At 42.2% G+C, this 21,005-nt stretch overlaps 2 protein-coding genes across 4 annotated transcripts; one reads left to right on the forward strand and one right to left on the reverse strand.

Annotated features, from left to right (window-relative positions):
• The first annotated feature begins 37 nt into the window (after positions 1 to 37).
• Positions 38 to 13,607, forward strand: LOC124012340 (CREB-regulated transcription coactivator 2-like). 3 transcript variants are annotated; one of them, XM_046325842.1, is made up of 14 exons: positions 38 to 297; positions 4,080 to 4,181; positions 5,955 to 6,068; positions 8,311 to 8,372; positions 8,459 to 8,521; positions 8,604 to 8,707; positions 8,857 to 8,930; positions 9,092 to 9,141; positions 9,239 to 9,450; positions 9,548 to 9,999; positions 10,112 to 11,113; positions 11,991 to 12,077; positions 12,215 to 12,371; positions 12,825 to 13,607. In XM_046325842.1, exons 1-14 carry the CDS (start codon positions 124 to 126, stop codon positions 13,004 to 13,006), a joined length of 2,835 nt encoding a protein of 944 aa, XP_046181798.1. In that variant the 5' UTR covers positions 38 to 123; the 3' UTR covers positions 13,007 to 13,607. The 3 variants fall into 3 exon arrangements, with proteins under 3 accessions (XP_046181798.1, XP_046181800.1, XP_046181799.1); XM_046325844.1 differs by having other exon boundaries at positions 10,145 to 11,113; XM_046325843.1 differs by having other exon boundaries at positions 8,872 to 8,930.
• On the reverse strand, positions 13,372 to 20,315 carry LOC124012341 (glycosylated lysosomal membrane protein-like). Its single transcript, XM_046325845.1, has 6 exons — positions 20,176 to 20,315; positions 16,878 to 17,153; positions 16,339 to 16,533; positions 15,849 to 16,067; positions 15,392 to 15,657; positions 13,372 to 15,173 (listed from the first exon to the last, which is right to left on the reverse strand). Exons 1-6 carry the CDS (start codon positions 20,281 to 20,283, stop codon positions 14,975 to 14,977), a joined length of 1,263 nt encoding a protein of 420 aa, XP_046181801.1. The 5' UTR covers positions 20,284 to 20,315; the 3' UTR covers positions 13,372 to 14,974.
• Between the last annotated feature and the right edge of the window lie 690 nt (positions 20,316 to 21,005).

Here is a 21,005-nt window from a genome sequence, read left to right on the forward strand (position 1 = left end):
ATTAAAGAACAACATATCCCACAAAGCGCTTCGAAATTACGTGAATAAAGTCGTCCTTCTCGGCTTGGAACTTGTTCTCTGGGGGCTTGTGTAAAGTTAATTGTACACTAATTGTGATCCATTATGTTTATGGCAGGTACAGGTAACGGGGGCTGCGGGGTAGGCCAGGGGCCAGGCTCTAGTTCGGGGTCCTGCAATCCGCGAAAGTTTAGCGAGAAGATAGCACTCCTCACCCAGCGGCAAGCTGAGGACACCGCAGCCTTCCAGGAGGTTATGATGGACATCACTTCCACCAGGGTGAGTCAAGAGTACAGGCCTACGCGCTTTGTGTTGATAAAACTTGAGTAACCACAAAGCCGTGAAAAAAAATCAAACGTCAGTGATGTTGACCACCAGACAGTCAGGGGACTTTGTTTTTACTTTTCAGAGACGCAATAAATTCCAGGCCATATTAAGCAGCGCGCTCGATTTTGCAATATAGACTATCACCGCAAATAGTCTATACCCTGGTTGACAAATCTCAGTTTAATCCAAAGTGTCGATATAATTTAACTTCAAAACACTCTAACTGTAATCTTTAAACATAATATATGCTTTATATATACTTATACCACATTTATTGCTTTCTTATAACACCTGTTGATTTGCCATAGAGCTGCATGGAGTGCAGGCTTCCCACAACCTCCAAGGCAAGACTTACAAATTGCAATCTTGGGGTAGCCTGCATAGTAGATTTGAACAATGTAAATATGTTAAGAGTTATGGGCTATGTCCTCACGTCGCTATTCATGGGGGTGTCTATTAGGCTAGGAGTGTGCTGATTTGTTATTGTGTCAATATTAAATATAATTACTATTCTATTTCTATGGGAGTGTGTGTCATTGTCCCAGTACACAGTTGGAGTGCTACAACCTCAGAGTTCAGTGAGTGTATTAAGTAGTGGTTAATATGATACTTTATGTTATCGTTTTGGAATCTAATTGCCTTCTGTGAATTTGACTCCAGCTTTTTGCTGGGGGTGTAATAAATATATGTTTGAAACATGGTAAACGTATGTGTAAAGTGCGCAAGTTTGCGTTCCCCTATTCTGCGTTATAGAGCGCACTGTCCATGTTATAGCTGCGCTACATTGCACCTCAATCTTCAATGTTGTGAACACAATGCAAAATCCTATTGAATAAGCCTCTGGTGTCGCAACCTGGTCTCAGAGCATTTTGTATTATTCTGTATGTAAATCCGGGACACTCCATTTAGTATGATATGTTACGTTATTAATTTCTGGATGTCCATCACCTATTTCGTATGACATGATACAAATTACAATTGGTATGATATGTTAGGAATTTGCAAAACGTACAATATGTTATGAATTTGCAAAACCTACAATATGTTACGAATTTGGGAAACGTATGATATGTTACGAATTCAGGCTAGGTGGCAAACGTTAACTAGCTGGCTAACATGAGCTAGGCTAAGGGTTAAGGTTAGGTAAAAAAATAAAAAAACATTTCACCTTTATTTAACCAGGTAGGCTAGTTGAGAACAAGTTCTCATTTGCAACTGCGACCTGGCCAAGATAAAGCATAGCAGTGTGAGCAGACAACACAGAGTTACACATGGAGTAAACAATTAACAAGTCAATAACACAGTAGGAAGAAAAAGGGGAGTCTATATACATTGTGTGCAAAAATGGGTGGGCTATTTGCCGATAGACTATGTACAGCTGCAGCGATCGGTTAGCTGCTCAGATAGCAGATGTTTGAAGTTGGTGAGGGAGATAAAAGTCTCCAACTTCAGCGATTTTTGCAATTCGTTCCAGTCACAGGCAGCAGAGAACTGGAACGAAAGGCGGCCAAATGAGGTGTTGGCTTTAGGGATGATCAGTGAGATACACCTGCTGGAGCGCGTGCTACGGATGGGTGTTGCCATCGTGACCAGTGAACTGAGATAAGGCGGAGCTTTACCTAGCATGGACTTGTAGATGACCTGGAGCCAGTGGGTCTGGCGACGAATATGTAGCGAGGGCCAGCCGACTAGAGCGTACAAGTCGCAGTGGTGGGTGGTATAAGGTGCTTTAGTGACAAAACGGATGGCACTGTGATAAACTGCATCCAGTTTGCTGAGTAGAGTGTTGGAAGCAATTTTGTAGATTACATTGCCGATGTCGAGGATCGGTAGGATAGTCAGTTTTACTAGGGTAAGTTTGGCGGCGTGAGTGAAGGAGGCTTTGTTGCTGAATAGAAAGCCGACTCTTGATTTGATTTTCGATTGGAGATGTTTGATATGAGTCTGGAAGGAGAGTTTACAGTCTAGCCAGACACCTAGGTACTTATAGATGTCCACATATTCAAGGTTGGAACCATCCAGGGTGGTGATGCTGGTCAGGCGTGCGGGTGCAGGCTGCGAACGGTTGAAAAGCATGAATTTGGTTTTACTAGTGTTTAAGAGCAGTTGGAGGCCACGGAAGGAGTGTTGTATGGCATTGAAGCTCGTTTGGAGGTTAGATAGCACAGTGTCCAAGGACGGGCCGGAAGTATATAGAATGGTGTCGTCTGCGTAGAGGTGGATCAGGGAATCGCCCGCAGCAAGAGCAACATCATTGATATATACAGAAATAAAAAAAGGGTTACGCTTAGTGTTAGCTAAAAGGGTTAAGGTTAGCGTCAGGGTAAGGGTTAGCTAACATGCTAAGTAGTTGCAAAGTAGCTAAAAAGAACAATGGTAAAAAGGTATACCCAAATGCGCTTCGGCACAGCTTAAACAAAAAAGGGGGGGATCAGGTGCTTGACTGAAGGACTTGAAAATGCAAAAAACATCCCTTACCCTATGGGAGAATAAAGAGCACTCTGTTGCTGCATAAACCGGATCGATTTATTGACGGGACAAACAAACAATAGGCCTACGTTTTGGCGTGAATTGCCTTCATCAGAGTGGCCGATGAAGGTGAACCATGCCGAAAGCATAAGCGATTCATGCAAAAACGTAAGCCTATTGTTTGTTTGTCCCGTCAAAAAATGTATTAGATTTACACAGCAACTGAATGCTCCTTTTTCTTTATTCTTTTGGATAGTCACCAGTTGAAGTATCCTGGGATAAGGAAAGTTTTTGGATAAAAATAAGTAAGTAGCTGAAAAGTTGCTAATTAGCTCAAATGCTAAAAGTTGTCCGTGATGAGATTAAAACACGTAAGCTTTCGGTTGCTAGATATTCGGGTTCCACCCAAGTTTTGTTTTTTCCTTAAGTAACCATCTGTCTTATGTAACCATACCAAATGGAAAAAACGTATCATACACATTTGAGTGTCCTGGATTTACATTTACTATGTTACGTTTAGTCAATGAGACCAGGCTGGGTGTCAGGTGCAATGAGTTGCAGCCCACTGCTCTGGCTTGAAATGGAGGAGCCTAGACTTCATGGCACTTGTTTTAATGTAGATCTTTGACCTCTTGCATAGCCTACACTTTACATATCATTAATACCCTAATTCGACATGTTACCTAACCACCATGCAACACTATCCTTAAAATAGAAGACGGTAGTCAGCTACACTTATTTTTTTTATTTTTTTAACCCTTATTTTACTAGGCAAGTTAGTTAAGAACAAATTCTTATTTTCAATGACAGCCTAGGAACAGTGGGTTAACTGCCTGTTCAGGGGTAGAATGACAGATTTGTACCTTGTCAGCTCAGGGATTTGAACATGCATCCTTTCGGTTACTAGTCCAACACTCTAACCACTAGGCTACCCTGCCGCTGGTTTATTACACATTGGCGTTTGAAGTATGCCAGGGTATTTCTCCTGCAGTATCTGATTTCCATGTTCATGCCAAGGGTTGGCAGTCAGGGGGTATTCTTTCCGAGACTGAGCCAACAGTAACCTTGACTCACTCTTATAGTGTCACTATATACGGAATATACTTTGTCTCAGTTTTACAATTACCAGTAATTCCATTATACAAGTGAGACTATTATACGATTGACTGTAAATGCCATTAGCTTTTTCTGGTAATTAACCAAATGAAACTAGTTGTTGTCTTTATTCACTCCTCCTTTATCGGCCAACTCTTTCCGGGTCTCAGATTCAGGTCCAGAGAGCGCGGCAGGCCAGAAGCTTTGGCACCTATTACGGAGGCTCCCTTCCCAATGTCAACCAGATTGGGAGAAGCACCTCAGATGTACAGGTGAGAGTTATTACTAACATATGACTTTTAACTACATGACTTACTATTTACAACCATTTGTCTATTTATTAGCCTATTAACATATATGTAGGCTATAGCAATGGTTATATGATGTACAGTTGAAGTCGGGAAGTTTACATACACCTTAGCCAAATACATTTAAACTCAGTTTTTCACAATTCCTGACATTTAATCCTAGTAAAAATTATCTTTCTTAGGTCAGTTAGGATCACCACTTTATTTTAAGACTGTGAAATGTCAGAATAATAGTAGAGAGAATGATTTATTTCATATTTTATTTCTTTCATCACATTCCCAGTGGGTCAGAAGTTTACATACACCCAATTAGTATTTAACAGCATTAACTTTAAATTGTTTAACTTGGGTCAAACTTTTTGGGTAGCCTTCCACAAGCTTTCCACAATAAGTTGGGTGTAACTGAGTCAGGTTTGTAGGCCTCAAACTTCGCACACGCTTTTTCAGTTCTGCCCACAAATTTTCTATAGGATGGAGGTCAGGGCTTTGTGATGGCCACTCCATTACCTTGACTTTGTTGTCCTTAAGCCATTTTGCCACAACTTTGGAAGCATGCTTGGGGTCATTGTCCATTTGGAAGACCCATTTGCGACCAAGCTTTAACTTCCTGACAGTTGTCTTGAGATGTTGCATCAATATATCCACAGAATGTTCCTTTCTCATGATGATATCTATTTTGTGAAGTGCACCAGTCCCTCCTGCAGCAAAGCACCCCCACAACATGATGAGGCCACTCCCGTACTTCACGGTTGGGATGGTGTTCTTCTGCTTGCAAGCCTCCCCCTTTTTCCTCCAAACATAGCAATGGTCATTATGGCCAAACAGTTCTATTTTTATTTCATCAGACCAGAGGACATTTCTCCAAAAAACCATCTTTGTCCCCATGTGCAGTTGCAAACCGTAGTCTGGCTTTTTTATGGCGGTTTTGGAGCAGTGCCTTCTTCCTTGCTGAGTGGCCTTTCAGGTTATGTCGATATAGGACTCGTTTTACTGTGGATATAGATACTTTTGCACTTGTTTCCTCCAGCATCTTCACAAGGTCCCTTGCTGTTGTTCTGGGATTGATTTGCACTTTTCGCACCAAAGTACATTCATCTCTAGGAGACAGAATGTGTCTCCCTCCTGAGTGGTATGATGGCTGTGTGGTCCCATGGTGTTTATACTTGCGTACTATTGTTTGTACAGATGAACGTGGTTCCTTCAGGTGTTTGGAAATTGCTCCCAAGGATGAACCAGACTTGTGGAGGTCTACAATTTTTTTTCTGAGGTCTTGGCTGATTTCTTTTGATTTTCCCATGTTGTCAAGCAGAGAGGCATTGAGTTTGAAGGTAGGCCTTGAAATACATCCACAGGTACACCTCCAATTGATTGACTCAAATTATGTCAATTAGCCTATCAGAAGCTTTTAAATTCATGACATAATTTTCTGGAATTTTCCTAACTGTTTAAACGCACAGTCAACTTTATGTATATAAACTTCTGACCCACTGGAATTGTGATACAGTGAATTATAAGTGAAATAATCTGTCTGCATAAACAATTGTTGGACAAATTACTTGTGTCATGCACAAAGTAGATGTCCTAACCGACTTGCCAAAACTATAGTTTGTTAACACAAAATTTATGGAGTGGTTGAAAAATGAGTTTTAATGACTCTAACCTAAGTGTATGTAAACTTCCGACTTCAACTGTAGGCTACTGAAAGTCAAATGAACCATTGATCTGTCTGACTGTTAGGTTCAGCTCCCCTGTAGTCCAGACAATGGCTGCCCCATAAGACTTCACCCAATGGCAGAGCGGACACAAGGAGAGGGGCGGCTCAGTTTCCCAGTCAGGCAAAACAGGAGACATGTATCCTTTATGCTCAGTCAAGGGCAGGCAGTGACGGGTCACTTAAAGTGACAAAGTGAAGTGAAGTCACTGCTAGTGTAACAATGTCTGTATTGCTTAGTTGATCCCATAGGACAGTGGTCACCAACCAGTCCAGCCAGTCCTAGTCAATCACCAAACATTTAATTAAAAAAACAACGATAAAGCCTTTCGTTCCTATTTTCGTATTTGTTTCGTGCTGTTGACGGTAGGTGCACTTGATTCAGCAGCATCTATGGAAGGTAGAACTCCGCCTACCCGGCAGGCCCAGCCTGCATAGTAGATAGCAAATCAAATGCACCTATAGGCCAATCAGATAGCTCAGATCACTGTGTCCCAAAAGTTTCCTCGTGCCATAGACTGTAAAAAGAAGCCTCAAACGCACAGCGAAGTTGATCATGTGAAATTTCAAAGCTTTTAAAACCATGACTAGAGAGAGAATCAATGAATATAGCAAAGAGCTGCTGTTTTCATGAGTAAGTTCATGTTTATGTTGTTATTCAGCACTGTAAACACTTTGTTCAAAAGTTTAATAAGCCATAAAATGTTTGTTTCGATAAAATTGCGTTATTATTTGCGGCTTGTGTCTTTTTTAATATCGAGGAATATTTCACTTTCTCTGGTCATAGGACTAACAACATGAATTGGTGCACAAGGCAGAAGTAATGCAGTTCGACTTAAGTTTCGCCATCAGCTGGAGGACTGTGTCCCTTTTCTCAGCGGAGGGAGAGAGAAGGGACAGGGAGTCCCCTAATTGACCTAGATAGTTTGTGTGTATGCATCGATATGTAGGCTACGTGTGCCTTTTTAAAAATGTATGTAGTTCTGTCCTTGAGCTGTTCTTGTCTAATGATGTTCTGTATTGTGTCATTCTGTATTATGTTTCATGTATTGTGTGGACCCCAGGAAGACTAGCTGCTGCTTTTGCAACAGCTAATGGGGATCCTAATAAAATACCAAATGCCAATACCTCCCCTCAGACTGAGCATCAGATGCAGGCCTTCGGTCCAGTAAAAAAACTGTTTTTCACAAGTAATACATTAAGTGATATATTACCAGTGTGATCATGTACCTTATATACCATTTATTTGAAATATAACTTCAAAAGGGTCTGAGAAGGACAACATTGGCAGGGAAATTCAAGCGTCACCAATATGCAGTGATAAGGTATTGGGCCTATAGCCTAATGCACAAACCTCATTGATACATAACTGTTTTCAATGGGTTAATGTTGTATAGGTTTATGTTTTTTAAGTCATGTTTTTATTTATTTTTTACATTTTTGTATTTTATTTAAATCTGAGTGGTAGATCTCGGCTTGCATTTTGACTTAGAAAGTGATCTTGACTAAGAAAAGATTGGTGAACACTAACATAGGACTGGCAGTGATTCATAGTTGGCTAAAGCACAAACAGAAGCTATTAAGGGTTTTCTAATGGTCAATGCTAACATTAGCCATTTTCTACTCTCGTAAAGTAAGCACACAGAAATTATGTTCGTCCTCCATGCACTTCAGATATCTGAAGTGCATGGAGGACGACAGTGCTTGACTTGGACTAAAATAGGGGCCTGTGCTCATTTTGGGTGCCAGCACTGTGTACATTTAGGTGCAGGATCTCCACAATACTTTTGAGCTAATATTCTAGAAGAGGAACAGGAGCTCAAACAGTAGTAAAATGGTGGTGCCAGTACTCAGCTCCGGTGAGCTCCTGCCCAAGTCAAGCACTGGAGGACGACCATAAAAGTGGATGTAAAGCAATAGTTATATATTGCAATAAAGGGGTGAACTATTGCCTTAAATCCACAGTAGCCTACTTCCTGCCTATTGCAAGATGACCAAACATCTATTGTGTATAAAAGCGGGCTGGGGTCAAATGCCACACTACAGTTCTTCGGCTCTCCCCATTTTGGTTCCAGGTAGAACCCTTTTTGGGTTCCATGTAGAACTCTCTGTGGAAATGGTTCCACCTGGAACCAAAAAGGGTTATTCAAAGGGTTCTCCTATGGGGACAGCCGAAAGAACCCTTTTCGGTTCTAGACAGCACCTTTTTTTCTAAGAGGTTCAAAGTTGACCCACTTAAGAAACCGATGGAGGGGATTAATCATGCACACAGCACAGTGCAGACAATGCCCTGTCAACTTTTCGTACCATTGTTTGCCAACAGTAGGTCTATGCCTAGGTTTTTCTAAGGACACTGTGTGTAGCCTTAACACTCCGAAACAGACTGACAACTCTCCCTACCGCTCAGTTCATCTGTCTCCACCACCCGAGCCCAGCTGGAGAAGGTAACGGATCCAAACTGATATATTTAGTTCACTTCGTAATAAATATCTTAATACATATTTTGACTCTGATTCTGTCACACGAAAAGGAACTGGTCAAGCACAGTGGACAAAAGCCAACAGATGCACCTTCCCATCACAGCACTTAATAGGTGAGCAATGTATCCATGGTGTTTCTCTGCTGTTCTTCTACGCTCTTGCTTTCCCCTCTAAGATGTGTGCTCTCCTCCCCAGAACTAACTCAGACTCGGCCCTGCACACCAGTGTGAGGAACACCCACACAGGGGACCATTTGAGCCCCAACCAGCAGGCTTTAACCTCACGGAACAGACGTGGTGGTAAGTCCACAATGCCTCCGGTCGTATTGAAATAGTCATAGCATTGTGTTCGGGGTTCTTGCGTTAGTCCTTAGTTAATTATAGCGAATGCCTTTATTTTCTATGCCATGCGTTAATCCAATTTGATGGTTTCCTCTTTGTCAACTCAGTTTTTCCATATCCAGTGCCTCCGATTGAGGAGAATGTCCTAGAAGAGGGAAAACCATTAAGAAATACCAAGAAGGTATTATTCTCCTTTTTCCTGCCAATGTAACCATCCACAATGCTTCATATTTCCTATGCGAACGAACGGGTGCGATATTTCTCTATTGAGTCTAGCAGATGCGTGACTATTTTCCCCATTGATGTAGCTGATGTTTCCTTGCTAATTGTTTCTCATCCTAGTGTCCTGCACTGCCCACTGGAATCGAATCACGTAAATTCCCTGGTGTAAAGTAAGTTCCGCTTTTCCAAATAAATATGGTAAAAAGGAAAGTCAACCCCTGGGCCCTAGCTGAATCTCCCATCTTTCCCTCTTGTGGTTTTCCCCAGCATCCTGTCCTCGCCAGATCAGCAGTTCAGTGCTCTCAACGTCCCGTCCGCTCTCAATGTGAGTGGCTCCTTGCCCGACCTCTCCAGCCTGCACCTCCCCTCCCCACAGCCAGTAGGTGTGGACCCAGACAAACCCACAGCCTGCAGCACTGGCCACCTACCTGGAACTCCCTCTCACCTTGGAGCCAGGGACCATGAATTTCCCTTGCCAGGTGTGTTTGTCTGTGTGCTAAGTTCTTACTGTATGTCGGTGCCAGTTGAGGTATGTTCACATGGTGATGATGGTGTCCATTTATTCTGTATTCTCAGGTTTGTCGTTGTCTCTCCAAGGCTCATACAGTAACCCATTGCTCCAGTCCTCCCACAGCATCCCCAATATCCAATCCTCTCTCAGCAGCCACTCCCTTTCCAGCTCTCTGAGCTCCACCTCCTTGAACTTCTCACTCAGCAACACTTCCCTGCAGTCATCCCCTAGCAACCAATCCCTCCAGTCCTTCCTCAGCAGTTCTTCCCTAAGCGGCCTATCCCTGCAATCCACAACTAGCCACTGTAGCTACAGCAGTGGGATTGGTGGATCCCGCTCTTGCTCCTCCTCTTCGCTATCCTGCTCCCCACGTCCAACGAGCCAGACGCAGGTGCCGCCGTCAAGGAGGCGGACTCCCCTCAGCCCACTGGTCGTTCCCACTGGCGGAGAGTCTCGCTGGCTCCAATCTAAACAGTTTTCACCGGTTGGGTCTCCAAAGTTATCTTCTATAACTCAGGTATCTCCAGAAAACTGGAATTTAAGTGACATCATTGTGTTCGTTAATACGATTATTTCATATAATTCCATATTAAGACAGTTTGATGTATTGCTCTTATTTAAATTCCAAGGGAGTTCTCCTGAACACCAACCAATTACCACAGGAATCAAGGCCACCAGGGTATCGTCACTGCCAACCTCAACACGAGGGTACTCCAGCAGCTCAGCAGCCCATGCATAGAGGCCTGCCACAGCGGCAGCATTCTCTGACAGAGGGGCAGCAGCAACCCAGGCAGGAACCGCAGAAAACGCCACCACCCCAGGAGAAATCCAGGGATCTACAACAACGAGGTGTACATCAGCAGCAGCAGCAACAACAACATCCTCAACAACACCCACAGCAACAGCTCCCACAGACACACAATCTCCAACGAGTGCAATATCACCATCAACAACAGTACCAACACCCAAATCAAGTATATCAATGCCAGATCCAGCATGTCCAGACAGAAGGTCAGGACCTGGACACAAAACAGCAACGTCAAAGTGGGTCAAACCAGTGTGAGAACTTACAGCAACAACACTTACATAAATTACAAAAGGAACAGCATCAACGACACCAAGAGCACCAGCAACAACAGAAACAAGTGTACCAAAACCTCCCACAGCAACAGCAAGAGAAGCAAAGGCAACAATACCAGCTGCACCCGCAACACCCACACCAGCAGAACCCACATCAGCAACAGTATCAACAACAAGCATGCCAAAGACAACCTCAGCAACACCAAGCACTTCGACAAGATGAGGTGCTACAGCAGCAACAGCAGCTCCAGCAGTTTCAACCATACCAACAGCAGCAGCGGCAAAATGGCAACCAGCAGCAGCAACAGCAGCAACATCAGTGGCATCTCCAGTGTGCATACCCGCCATCTCAGAGCCTCAACTTGAGTGGGCAGAACATGTCAAACCCACAAAAAGTACCAACGATGCAGATGACTCGTAAGCATCAGACCCAAGTCCAGGGAAGGAGCTGGGCACATCAAAAGGTGCAAGGTCAGAAGGACCAGATTCAGTCGACCAAACTCTCCTCACAGATGAACTCCTTCATGGACAACAATCCGGACCTCTACAATGTGAGAATAACCCCATCTGTTTTCACTCGTTTGAGTTTGTTTATTTTGACTTTGTGTCCGTGTACATTTTGCACTTTTATCAGCCTCTTTGTTTTGTCTGTGATGTAGGCTATGTTTAGGGTCAGTTTAGGCTATGTTTATGGTCAGTTTAGGCTATGTTTAGGATCAGTAAGAGGCTATTTGATGTTTGGTCTATCAGTAAGGGATGGTAATGTAGGGCCACACAATATGGGCAAAAAATGGAATTGCAATTTTTTTAATCCAATTTTGCAGTTTGATGTGCGATATAGATCAAAACACTTTGGTGAACTGTTGGAATAGAATGTAGAAGAAAAGTGGAAAACAGCATCGCTCTTGTTTGGAACAATCAGTTGAATGCATTTGACCTAACATAACTGCAGGCAAATTTAGATGTAGGATCTTAATTTGATAACCCTGTTGCAGGAGAACGTACCTGTAAAACTTGTATTGTATTTTAGGTTTAAAAAGGCATTTGAAGTTTGTAATTTCCACTTTGAAATTTCAGACTTGATTTTCCCTTACCATAAATGTATCAACCCCTACAAACATGTCCATTAATTATAATCCACACAATAATTCAAATGTCCTGTTGATGCAGGATTATTCTCCTACTGTAGCAAACTGACTCAAATCTGTATAGTGAATCTAACTGGGGAACTGTGCTGCTAGAGTGACAGGGTGCGGGCTTGTTGTGTGAGGGAAGCAGCCGCAAGATAGAAAAAACAAGTCAACTATCAAAACGGATGTATTGCATGCGATATCGATCTCTTGCGATATGGGTATTGCACACGTCAATATTGCAATTTCAATGTGCAGCCCTATTAATGGTTCACTCGCCCCCTTTCTGCTTTCTTAGGCCTCTTCCATACTGGATCATTTCCAGAATGAGTCCTACATGGGCCTACACCTCACACCCAGCCAGACTCAGGCGCTTTCCCAGCAGGTAACCTAAGACCTAAAACTGTAAATAATCTAACAGTATTGAAAGGACAACTCTATTTTACCTGTCGATTCATTCAGTGTCCATACTTTTCATCTAACGGTCTCTAATCTTTGTTGGTTGTCCACAACTCTGCCCAGCTGGGACAACTCAGTAAGGAGCCTCTCTGGGGAGATTCTGGGCCTCAATCTGTGGTTGGGAAAGATGGAGGGGTTTACTGTGGGATCCAAGTACCTCAGATGTCCGTCCACTGCCAGAACCAAAGCAGTGTGGACTGTCATAACATCCTTACGACAGGTAGGACCCACTCCTTCCCCCCTCTTATACTTTTTAATCGCTTGCTGCAGTTAAATAGTTAACATTTGGGAGAAGTGTTACCTTATTTTCAATTTACACAGGGTATTGTTTCATCCAGACAGTTACAAGTCCATTTCCTGAAATGTTGGACCGGGCAATTGAATCATAAACTTTTTTTTTAAATTGCCACTGTGATTTAAACCTTTTATAAAGCTTATCTTGTCTATTTTAAAACTTTGGGCGGGATTAAATCAGATTTCGGGTTACAGGCATTGCGGCTTTTAAAGGCAATTTCCGATTGAGCCGACATGTGCAGCATTTACCGTGAATGGGAACTCCGCGTACGGGAGCATTACCTTTAAAAGCCATAATGCCTGTAACCCGCATTTGAGATTTAATCCCGGTCATAATCTTTCTCTCTTATCCACTTTATTTTTGTTTCCCACTTAATAGACAAACTAGCTTTTGAGGATTTCTCTGGAGTTTTGCCCATGCTGGGATTTGATGCAGACCCCTTTGCCCTGGATAACCCCCTTCAGATCGATCCCCTAGACCTGGAGGAGCTTAACAAGCTGGCAGATGGAGACATGGTCGAGGACTCTGTGAAAGGACACTGCTCTAACCTACTTAGGTGACCTGGGGAATTGGATGCATCCAGGAACACTATTTTCAACTAAGATGGCGTTCTTGGTATCCTCTGATGGCAGCAATGTCAGTTGTAGATAAACTACAGCCAACTATGCTTTTCAGGATCTCTCACTGCTGGACATAATTTGATTGGACATGGTATTTCTTACAGCATCCTCATGTGATTGGACAGGTCCCATGTCATGGGATTTGAAAAGCATGTCACTGGACATTGACTGCCTCACATGACTGGTTAGCTGACTGCACTTTTTCTTAGTTGTAATTTAATGCTTGCCTGCAATGGAAAAATGCAGCCAAGAGCTGGCATCATCTTCGTCTTAGTGTTAATGTAGTTGAATAATGAAAACAGATGTGTAGTTTGTAAAGAAATTATATATTTTGTAATACAATTATGTACATTCTAACAGCCTGCCTTTTCCCATCTCTTGTAGAGATGGAAAAAAAAATATATAATCATAACAATATTGTGTATATAAAATGTGGCCAAGAAACCAGTTATATTTAGAGGTCCTTGTTGCTTTTTTAAAACATGTTGACATTTCTGTACCAGACCTTGTTTAACAAAGAAAATAAATGAGCAGTAAATAACTTGCCTATCCATTTCTTCTTCTTTTTTTTTAAAGACAATTGTATGGATTGAGGCAATACATTACCATTCAGTTAATTTAAAGGTAAATTCTCCTCAAAATAAAAAAAATGACCTGTGTATTAGATTGCATAATAATATTTCAGGTACTGGTGTTTTTGCATTACATTTTGCGTTTAGCTCTGAAATTAAGGTAACATATTGTTGCCTAATTGAAAAACACAGGTAAAAACTCCACAAGGTCATTTACTCTGATTACAACCTGATTATGAAGCATGTTTTAAATTCATTCCAAAGGAGAAGTTTGACCATTTTCTTTTGTGTGGCAACAATAAACACTGGGTGTCAAAGTAACATTAATTACAAGATCATACAAAACATTTAACCCCATACCGATTTCTAACTTAATTTAGCTGACACATTGAAGCTCAAATAAACATTAATCAATCATTTAAAACAAGCCTAAAACATTTTAGAATGATCACATTTCAGTTTACTTTGAAGAGCACATGGACCCAAACTATGCTTCCCATTTCCCCAAAGAATAACATCCAGGGGGTTGGGAAAGAAAGCAACAAACCTTGTTTCTATAAGGTTCTTCCCTGAGATTTATTTTCCTCTCACTGCTCCAGGTGTGGGTCTCCTTCAGGTGTAGATCCAAGATTAGCTTATCTTCACCAATTATTAAACCATTACAATAAAAACTGACCTCAGATCAGTGTTTGAAAAAAAACCTGCTCCCTTCTGACTCTTCTAATGTCGTCAGATATTTATATGTGCGTGAGTCGATCATTAGACAGTGTAGGACCCATGTCAGGTCAGTATATCCTATCTTGGCAGTGCCAAACAGACAGCTTCAGTGTAACATGTCATTGTGTACTGTTTGTTGAGCAACAATGATAAGATAATATACTGTTTTACACAGAACTGAACGTGTGTACTTAATCATGAGTTTAAAATAATTATAATAATAAAGTACAACTACAGTAAGACGCCTTTTCACAATTTGCCCTATAAAAATGCTCACATGGAATGTTAGGGTTGAGATGGGAGCCTTTGGCATTCACAAGCACAAATAAACGCACTCATAAATTGGCTCTCGTCCACAGGATGATTCAGCCCATTCCCAAATTATGCCAGTGGTTAGAAATGAGTTTCTGTCAAAGACTTATTGGTTGATTGTGCCAACAATGGATGGCCGTATTGGACAGAGCTCCGTGCAAGTGATGTAATCCACATGTATCAGTGCACCTCATTTAAAAAAGATTGACACCCGCCGGACACTTTCTCTATGCATTTAATCGTATCTGATAGAGTAAATCCAGATATCTTTTGAAAAATTGTGCCCAGAGATGTCTCTGTTCATTGGTTAAAGGTGGGACACATATCCTGGCTTGGCCTGGATTGGCTCGTAAACCTGCATTTGGGGCCTGTTCTTGCGGACGGACACACACACCCCGCCCAGCAGGATGATCAACATTGGAGTGCCCAGTCCCACCACCATGATGACCAGAACCAGAGGAGAAAACAAGTCCACAGGAGGAGAGCCCAGTCCCACCAACACAGTCCTGAATTAGGAAGAAGAAAAGGTTATGGAATAAGACAGAAAAATCAAGAGAAGGAAGAATATCATCAGTGATGACAATTTCATTATAATTTCAGGTAGTTGGAGGTGGTGTGAGATGATTGGTTAACAGTGGGGCTATAAACTGCAATTTACTGTATAATTCATTTCAATTTGCTAAAATGCAACATATGAACCAATAGGATATAAACAGTTACCTACCAGCTAAGGTAGTTGGTGGTGTTGTAGAATGGGTCTCCAGTGATACTGAAGGTCATGTTGAGCCCGGTGGTCTGGTGCTCCCCTCCAAAATAAGCCCGCACCAGGCCGGAGGGGGGAAGCTGGGCTACAGGGACAGGCGTTGAGTGCCGGCAGGGAGTGGCATCCTCAAAGACAGGCGATGGCCTGCGGTAGGCCACGGGCTTCCATTGGGCGTAGCCAAGAACAGGGGAGGTGGAGTTGACTGGAGAGGACACCCACTGAGATACCTAAGGGAGAGGAAAGACAAGATCACTGTAGAATCTGACAGCTTTAGTGAGTCTACAGAGAGAAGGTTTAGAACAGTGAATCAACCATAAATGATCAACCACACAAAATGTGTTGAAATATAAACATCTAAACACTCAGTAATATTTACTACAGTATAACTGAATGTCTATAACACACACACAAACATTACCTTGAATATGGAGGGTGTGTATTCGTCATCTATTGACCGGAGCATGTCCACTCTGCTCATGGGCTGGGTGTTTCCCACGGCCTGTAGCTCTAGGGAAAAGCGGGAGCGATTGGACCTCGGGGCCACGCCGTCCAGCCCCACCCTCAGCTGGGAGGAGTTAGCGTTGTGGAGGAGACTGGGCCAGCCTTGGTCACGCCCCTCAACATCAAAGGCTGAGAACTACGTTAGGAAAATAATGGTTGAATACAGGCTAGCTAACATGCAATAAAATGTACAATCTGCCTGATCAGTAGTACTCACTTCACTTCAGTAAGTTTATAATCATAAAATCAAAGTTTGTCAGACATTTTCAGAACTTTAAAAGTGGTGTAATGTAGAGATGAGACCATGTCCCATGCTATCTGTTGAGTGGATCCAGACAACGGTCTGAATCTCATGATGAAATGTCTAATTTCATCATGCAGGCTTTAGATGATCCAGTTCCACCTACCTTCAGACAGAGCGAGCCATTGCTGAAGCTCTCGCTGGCGTCTCTTCCACAAAGCAGGGCGGTGTGGCCTGTGTGGTCCAATGTCTTGTTCAGGTCGTCCCAGGTGAAATTCTGCAGCTCGTAGGGCTGGAAAAAGCTGGAGGGGGGTAGGTGCTCAGGGTCAGCTGTGTCGTTGACATCGTCATACTCCCACAGCTGATGACAGACAAATTAGTTGGTTTAGTGAAGGAGTTGCGTATGGCTGCACAGTCTGAAATCAACCTGTTTTTAAAACCCAGGTGTTTGTTAGAGCTATTACCATATTGCCAACAACCATCCAAACATTTATGATCTACAAGAAATGTCTAGAGCTAGAATTTGACCATGCAAATGATTACTTTCCATAACCTGGATTATGGTTCAAAACCTAGCACCTCGTATTTATGTTTTATGCATTTGGATGAAATACAGTCATGTGACCTATATCAGCCACCAGAATATCACCTCAACTGACACTTATGAAAACGATGACCATCCATTTAGAACTACTTGTGACTCACCCTGGTAAAGACAAGTGCGTTGCTGTACAGAACACTGCTCTCTGGAGTCACTTTCAGGCTGCCTGTGGTATTTTGCATGAGGAAGGCAGGCCAGTCTACCTCCACCTTGGATGAAATGGAGCTTGTGTGCACCAGTAGTAACGCGGGCGCCCCCTGGCTGCAGAGGAGGTAATGCAGTGTGTTGTTTTTGCCGACCGCCCGCACATGGAGCAAGCCAACACCAGGGGCCAGCGGTGTCAGCAAGGAGTTCAGACCAGGGTTCAGCTCCAGGGATACCTGGGAAGAGGTATGTAAAACAGAGAGTATGTTCTCATTTTTCTATAGCGTAACAGGTGAGAATCATACAAGCAAACTGAAATTGTAAACAGAGGTGATTCATGAATCAATAACAGGTTTTGCACTCAGTCCTGCTCAGGCCAACAACACTAAAAACATATTGATTGCTCCTGACTTGGTAAGAAAGCAGGTCTCAAATGAGATCGTTCCTAATCAATATTTATTCATATTTGACATGGCTGGATTGCCAGCACAGAGTAGTGTTTGGTTTATATTTGTTTCAGCACCATTTGATTTAGCCATCTCAGCAACTGGGACGGCAGGTACCCTCACTTTTAGAGCGTTGGGCCAGTAACCGAAAGGTTGCTAGAGTATCCCTGAGCTGACAAGGTAAAAATCTGTCGTTCTCCCCTGAACAAGGCAGTTAACCCACTGTTCCTAGGCCATCCTTGTGAATAAGAATTTGTTCTTAGCCTAATTAAATAAAGGTTCAATTAAATAAAAAATTACGAAAAATGCAAAACCCAAACTTTCAGCAAGTATTCAGACTCCTTGACTTTTTCCAAATTTCTCTCAATCTACACACAATACCCAATAATGAAAAAACAAAAAACAGGTTTTTAGACATTTTTGCACTTATCACATTTACACAAGCAATCAGACTCTTTACTACTTTGTTGAAGCACTTCTGGCAGCGATTACAGTCTCAAGTCTTCTTGGGTATGACGCTACAAGCTTGGCATTTGGGGAGTTTCTCCCATTCTTCTCTGCAGATCCTCTCAAGCTCTGTCAGGTTGGATGGGGAACATCGCTGCACAGCCATTTTCAGGTGTCGCCAGATATGTTTGATCGGGTTCAAGCTCCTGCTCTGGCTGGGCCATTCCATTCAGAGACTTGTCCCGAAGCCACTCCTATGTTGACTTGATCTGTGTGCTTAGGGTCATTTTTCTGTTGAAAAGGTGAACATTCACCCCAGTCAGGTCCTGAATGCTCTGGAGCAGGTTTTCCTCAAGGATCTCTGTACTTTGCTCCGTTCATCTTTCCCTGGATCCTGACTAGTCTCCCAGTCCCTGCCCTGTCACTGAAAAACATCCCCACAGCATGATGATGCCACCACGATGTTTCACTGTAGGGATGGTGCCAAGTTTCCTCCAGACGTGACTCTTGGCATTCAGGCCAAAGACTTCAATCTAGGTTTCATCTGACTTGAGAATCTTGTTTCTCATGGTCTGAGAGTCTTTAGGTGCCTTTTGGCAAACTCCAAACTGTTATGTGCCTTTTACTGAAGAGTGGCCTGATTGGTGGACAGCTGCAGAGATGGTTGTCCTTCTGGAAGGTTCTCCCATCTCCACAGAGGAACTCTGGAGCTGTCAGAGTGACCATCGGATTCTTGGTCACCTCCCTGACTAAGGCCCTTGTCCCCTGATCGCTCAGTTCACCTGGGCAGCCAGGTGAAGTAAGTCTTGGTGGTTCCACACTTCCTCCATTTAAGAATGATGGAGTCCACTGTGTTCTTGGGGACCTTCAAAGCTGCAGAAATGTTTTGGTACCCTTCCACAAATCTGTGCCTTGACACAATCCTGTCTCGGAGCTCTATGGACAATTCCTTCGACCTTATGGCTTGGTTTTTGCTCCGACATGCACTGTCAACTGTGGGAACTTATATAGACAGGTGTACACCTTTCCAAATCATGTCCAATCAATTGAATTGACCACAAGTGGATTCCAAGTTGTCAAAAAATCTCAAAGATGATCAATGGAAACAGGATGCACCGGAGCTCAATTTCAAATCTCATAGCAAAGGGTCTGAATACTTTTTTATAAATTTGCACACACAACAAAATACATTTTGCTTTGTCATTATGGGATACTGTGTGTAGATGGATTCAAATCTAATACATTTTAGAATACGGCTGTAACGTAACAAAATGTGAAAAAAGTCAAGGGGTCTGACAACTTTCCGTATGTCCCTAGTTCAAAATCACACCCACCACAACCAGAAGGGATTGTGTAGCCCCATGTCACTACAGTATGCATTGTTGGCTGGTCCAACAATGGGTAAAATGATAGTGGTGGAAAAAGAACCCAATTGTCATACTTGAGTAAAAGTAAAGATACCTTCATAAAAAATTACATAAGTAAAAGTCATCCAGTAAAATACTTCAGTGAAAGTATAAAAGTATTTGGTTTTAAATCTACTTAAGTATCAAAAGTAAAAGTATTAATAATTTCAAATTCCTTATATTAAACAAACCAGATGGCACGATTTTCTTGTTTTTATTTTATTTACAGATAGTCAGGGGAACTCTCACACATAATTTACAAACTAAGCATTTGTCTTTAGTGAGTCCGCCAAATCAGAGGCAGTAAGGATGACCAGGCATGTTCTCTTGATAATTGCATGAATTGGACCATTTCTGTCCTGCTAAGCATTCAAAATGTAGCAGCGGCAGCGTAGCCTAGTGGTTAGAGCGTTGGACTAATAGCCGAAAGGTTGCGAGTTCCCCGACTTGACAAGGTACAAATCTGTCGTTCCGCCCCTGAACAGGCAGTTAACCCACTACTATTCCCAGGCCGTCATTGAAATAAGAATGTGTTCTTAACTGACTTGCCTGGTTAAATAAAAATACAATTAAAGTAAAAGTAGTCAAATTTAAATAGTAAAGTACAGATACCCCCCAAAACATCTTAAGTACATTAAAGTATTTATAGTTAATTACTTCACACCACTGGTAAATTACAGTTTTATAGATTGTTGGTCATCATTACAATATGGCTAGAGCTATAAATACAAACCCAAACACGTATATCCAAAATGTTAGTAATCACCAACTAGCTCAAATGTATAAGTTGCTATTTAGCAGTAACGTTGGTTAGCTTGCTAACTAAATTCTTAAAGCGTCAGCTAGCTAACGTTAACGCCTTACCTGGTCAGCAAAATATTAGCTAACGTTAGCAAACTTTTATAGCACTTTATCACTGTACAAAATAAATGTAAACAAAAATGTACTACCCAACTTACATTCCGACGGTAGTTATCACCATTGCGGATAAAACTAGAAGAAAACCGAACCGTTAAAAGCAAAAATAAGACATAAACGTGGATTGTGTACAAAATCTCCGCCGCCATCTTTCTTTTTCGGCATACACATGGAGGAATCACGTGCCTCAGTACTTTATTTGATCAGCTGATTTGTATTCAGCTGACTCGTCAGTATCGAGTTCAGCAGTGGTGGAAAAAGTACCCAATTGTCATACTCTGGTAAAAGTGAAAGTCACACAGTAAAATACTTGAGCAAAAGTCTAAAAGTATTTGGTTTTAAATATACTTAAGTATCAAAAGTAAATGTAATTGCTAAAATATACTTAAGTATCAAAGTAATAATAATAATAATATATGCCATTTAGCAGACGCTTTTATCCAAAGCGACTTACAGTCATGTGTGCATACATTCTACGTATGGGTGGTCCCGGGGATCGAACCCAAAAAAGTATGAATAATTTCAAATTCCTTATATTAGGCAAACCAATAGGCACAATTCTCGTTTTTAAAATTTATTTTACAGATAGTCAGGGGCACACTCCAACACTCAAGACATAATTTACAAATTAAGCATTTGTGTTAAGTGGACACTGATGTCTAGCTTCCCGACACCTTCTTCTCCGCTTTGAGGATAAAACAGTGCCACCGACATGGCTCGCTACCAAGGACTGCGGGCTCTCCTTCTCCGTGTCCGACGTACAACCCAAGCTGCATCCTCAGAGCATGCACAGACCAGCTGTTTACTGACTCTCCCTATCCCAGTCTGCTGTCCCCACTTGCTTCAAGATGTCTACCATTGTTCTACCACT

This window comes from Oncorhynchus gorbuscha, linkage group LG24, assembly GCF_021184085.1.
Source record: "Oncorhynchus gorbuscha isolate QuinsamMale2020 ecotype Even-year linkage group LG24, OgorEven_v1.0, whole genome shotgun sequence".
NCBI classification, from domain to species: Eukaryota; Metazoa; Chordata; class Actinopteri; order Salmoniformes; family Salmonidae; genus Oncorhynchus; species Oncorhynchus gorbuscha.

Excerpts from the sequence above, each read along its gene's own strand:
- LOC124012341 (XM_046325845.1), bottom strand. The coding sequence starts at position 20,283 with ATGGCGGCGGAGATTTTGTACACAATCCACGTTTATGTCTTATTTTTG. Across the intron at positions 16,068-16,338 it reads ATGGCTCGCTCTGTCTGAAG|TTCTCAGCCTTTGATGTTGA; the intron begins GTAGGTGGAACT and ends TTCCTAACGTAG. Across the intron at positions 15,658-15,848 it reads ACACACCCTCCATATTCAAG|GTATCTCAGTGGGTGTCCTC; the intron begins GTAATGTTTGTG and ends CCTCTCCCTTAG.
- LOC124012340 (XM_046325842.1), top strand. The coding sequence starts at position 124 with ATGTTTATGGCAGGTACAGGTAACGGGGGCTGCGGGGTAGGCCAGGGG. Across the intron at positions 298-4,079 it reads TGGACATCACTTCCACCAGG|ATTCAGGTCCAGAGAGCGCG; the intron begins GTGAGTCAAGAG and ends TCCGGGTCTCAG. Across the intron at positions 9,451-9,547 it reads CCATGAATTTCCCTTGCCAG|GTTTGTCGTTGTCTCTCCAA; the intron begins GTGTGTTTGTCT and ends CTGTATTCTCAG.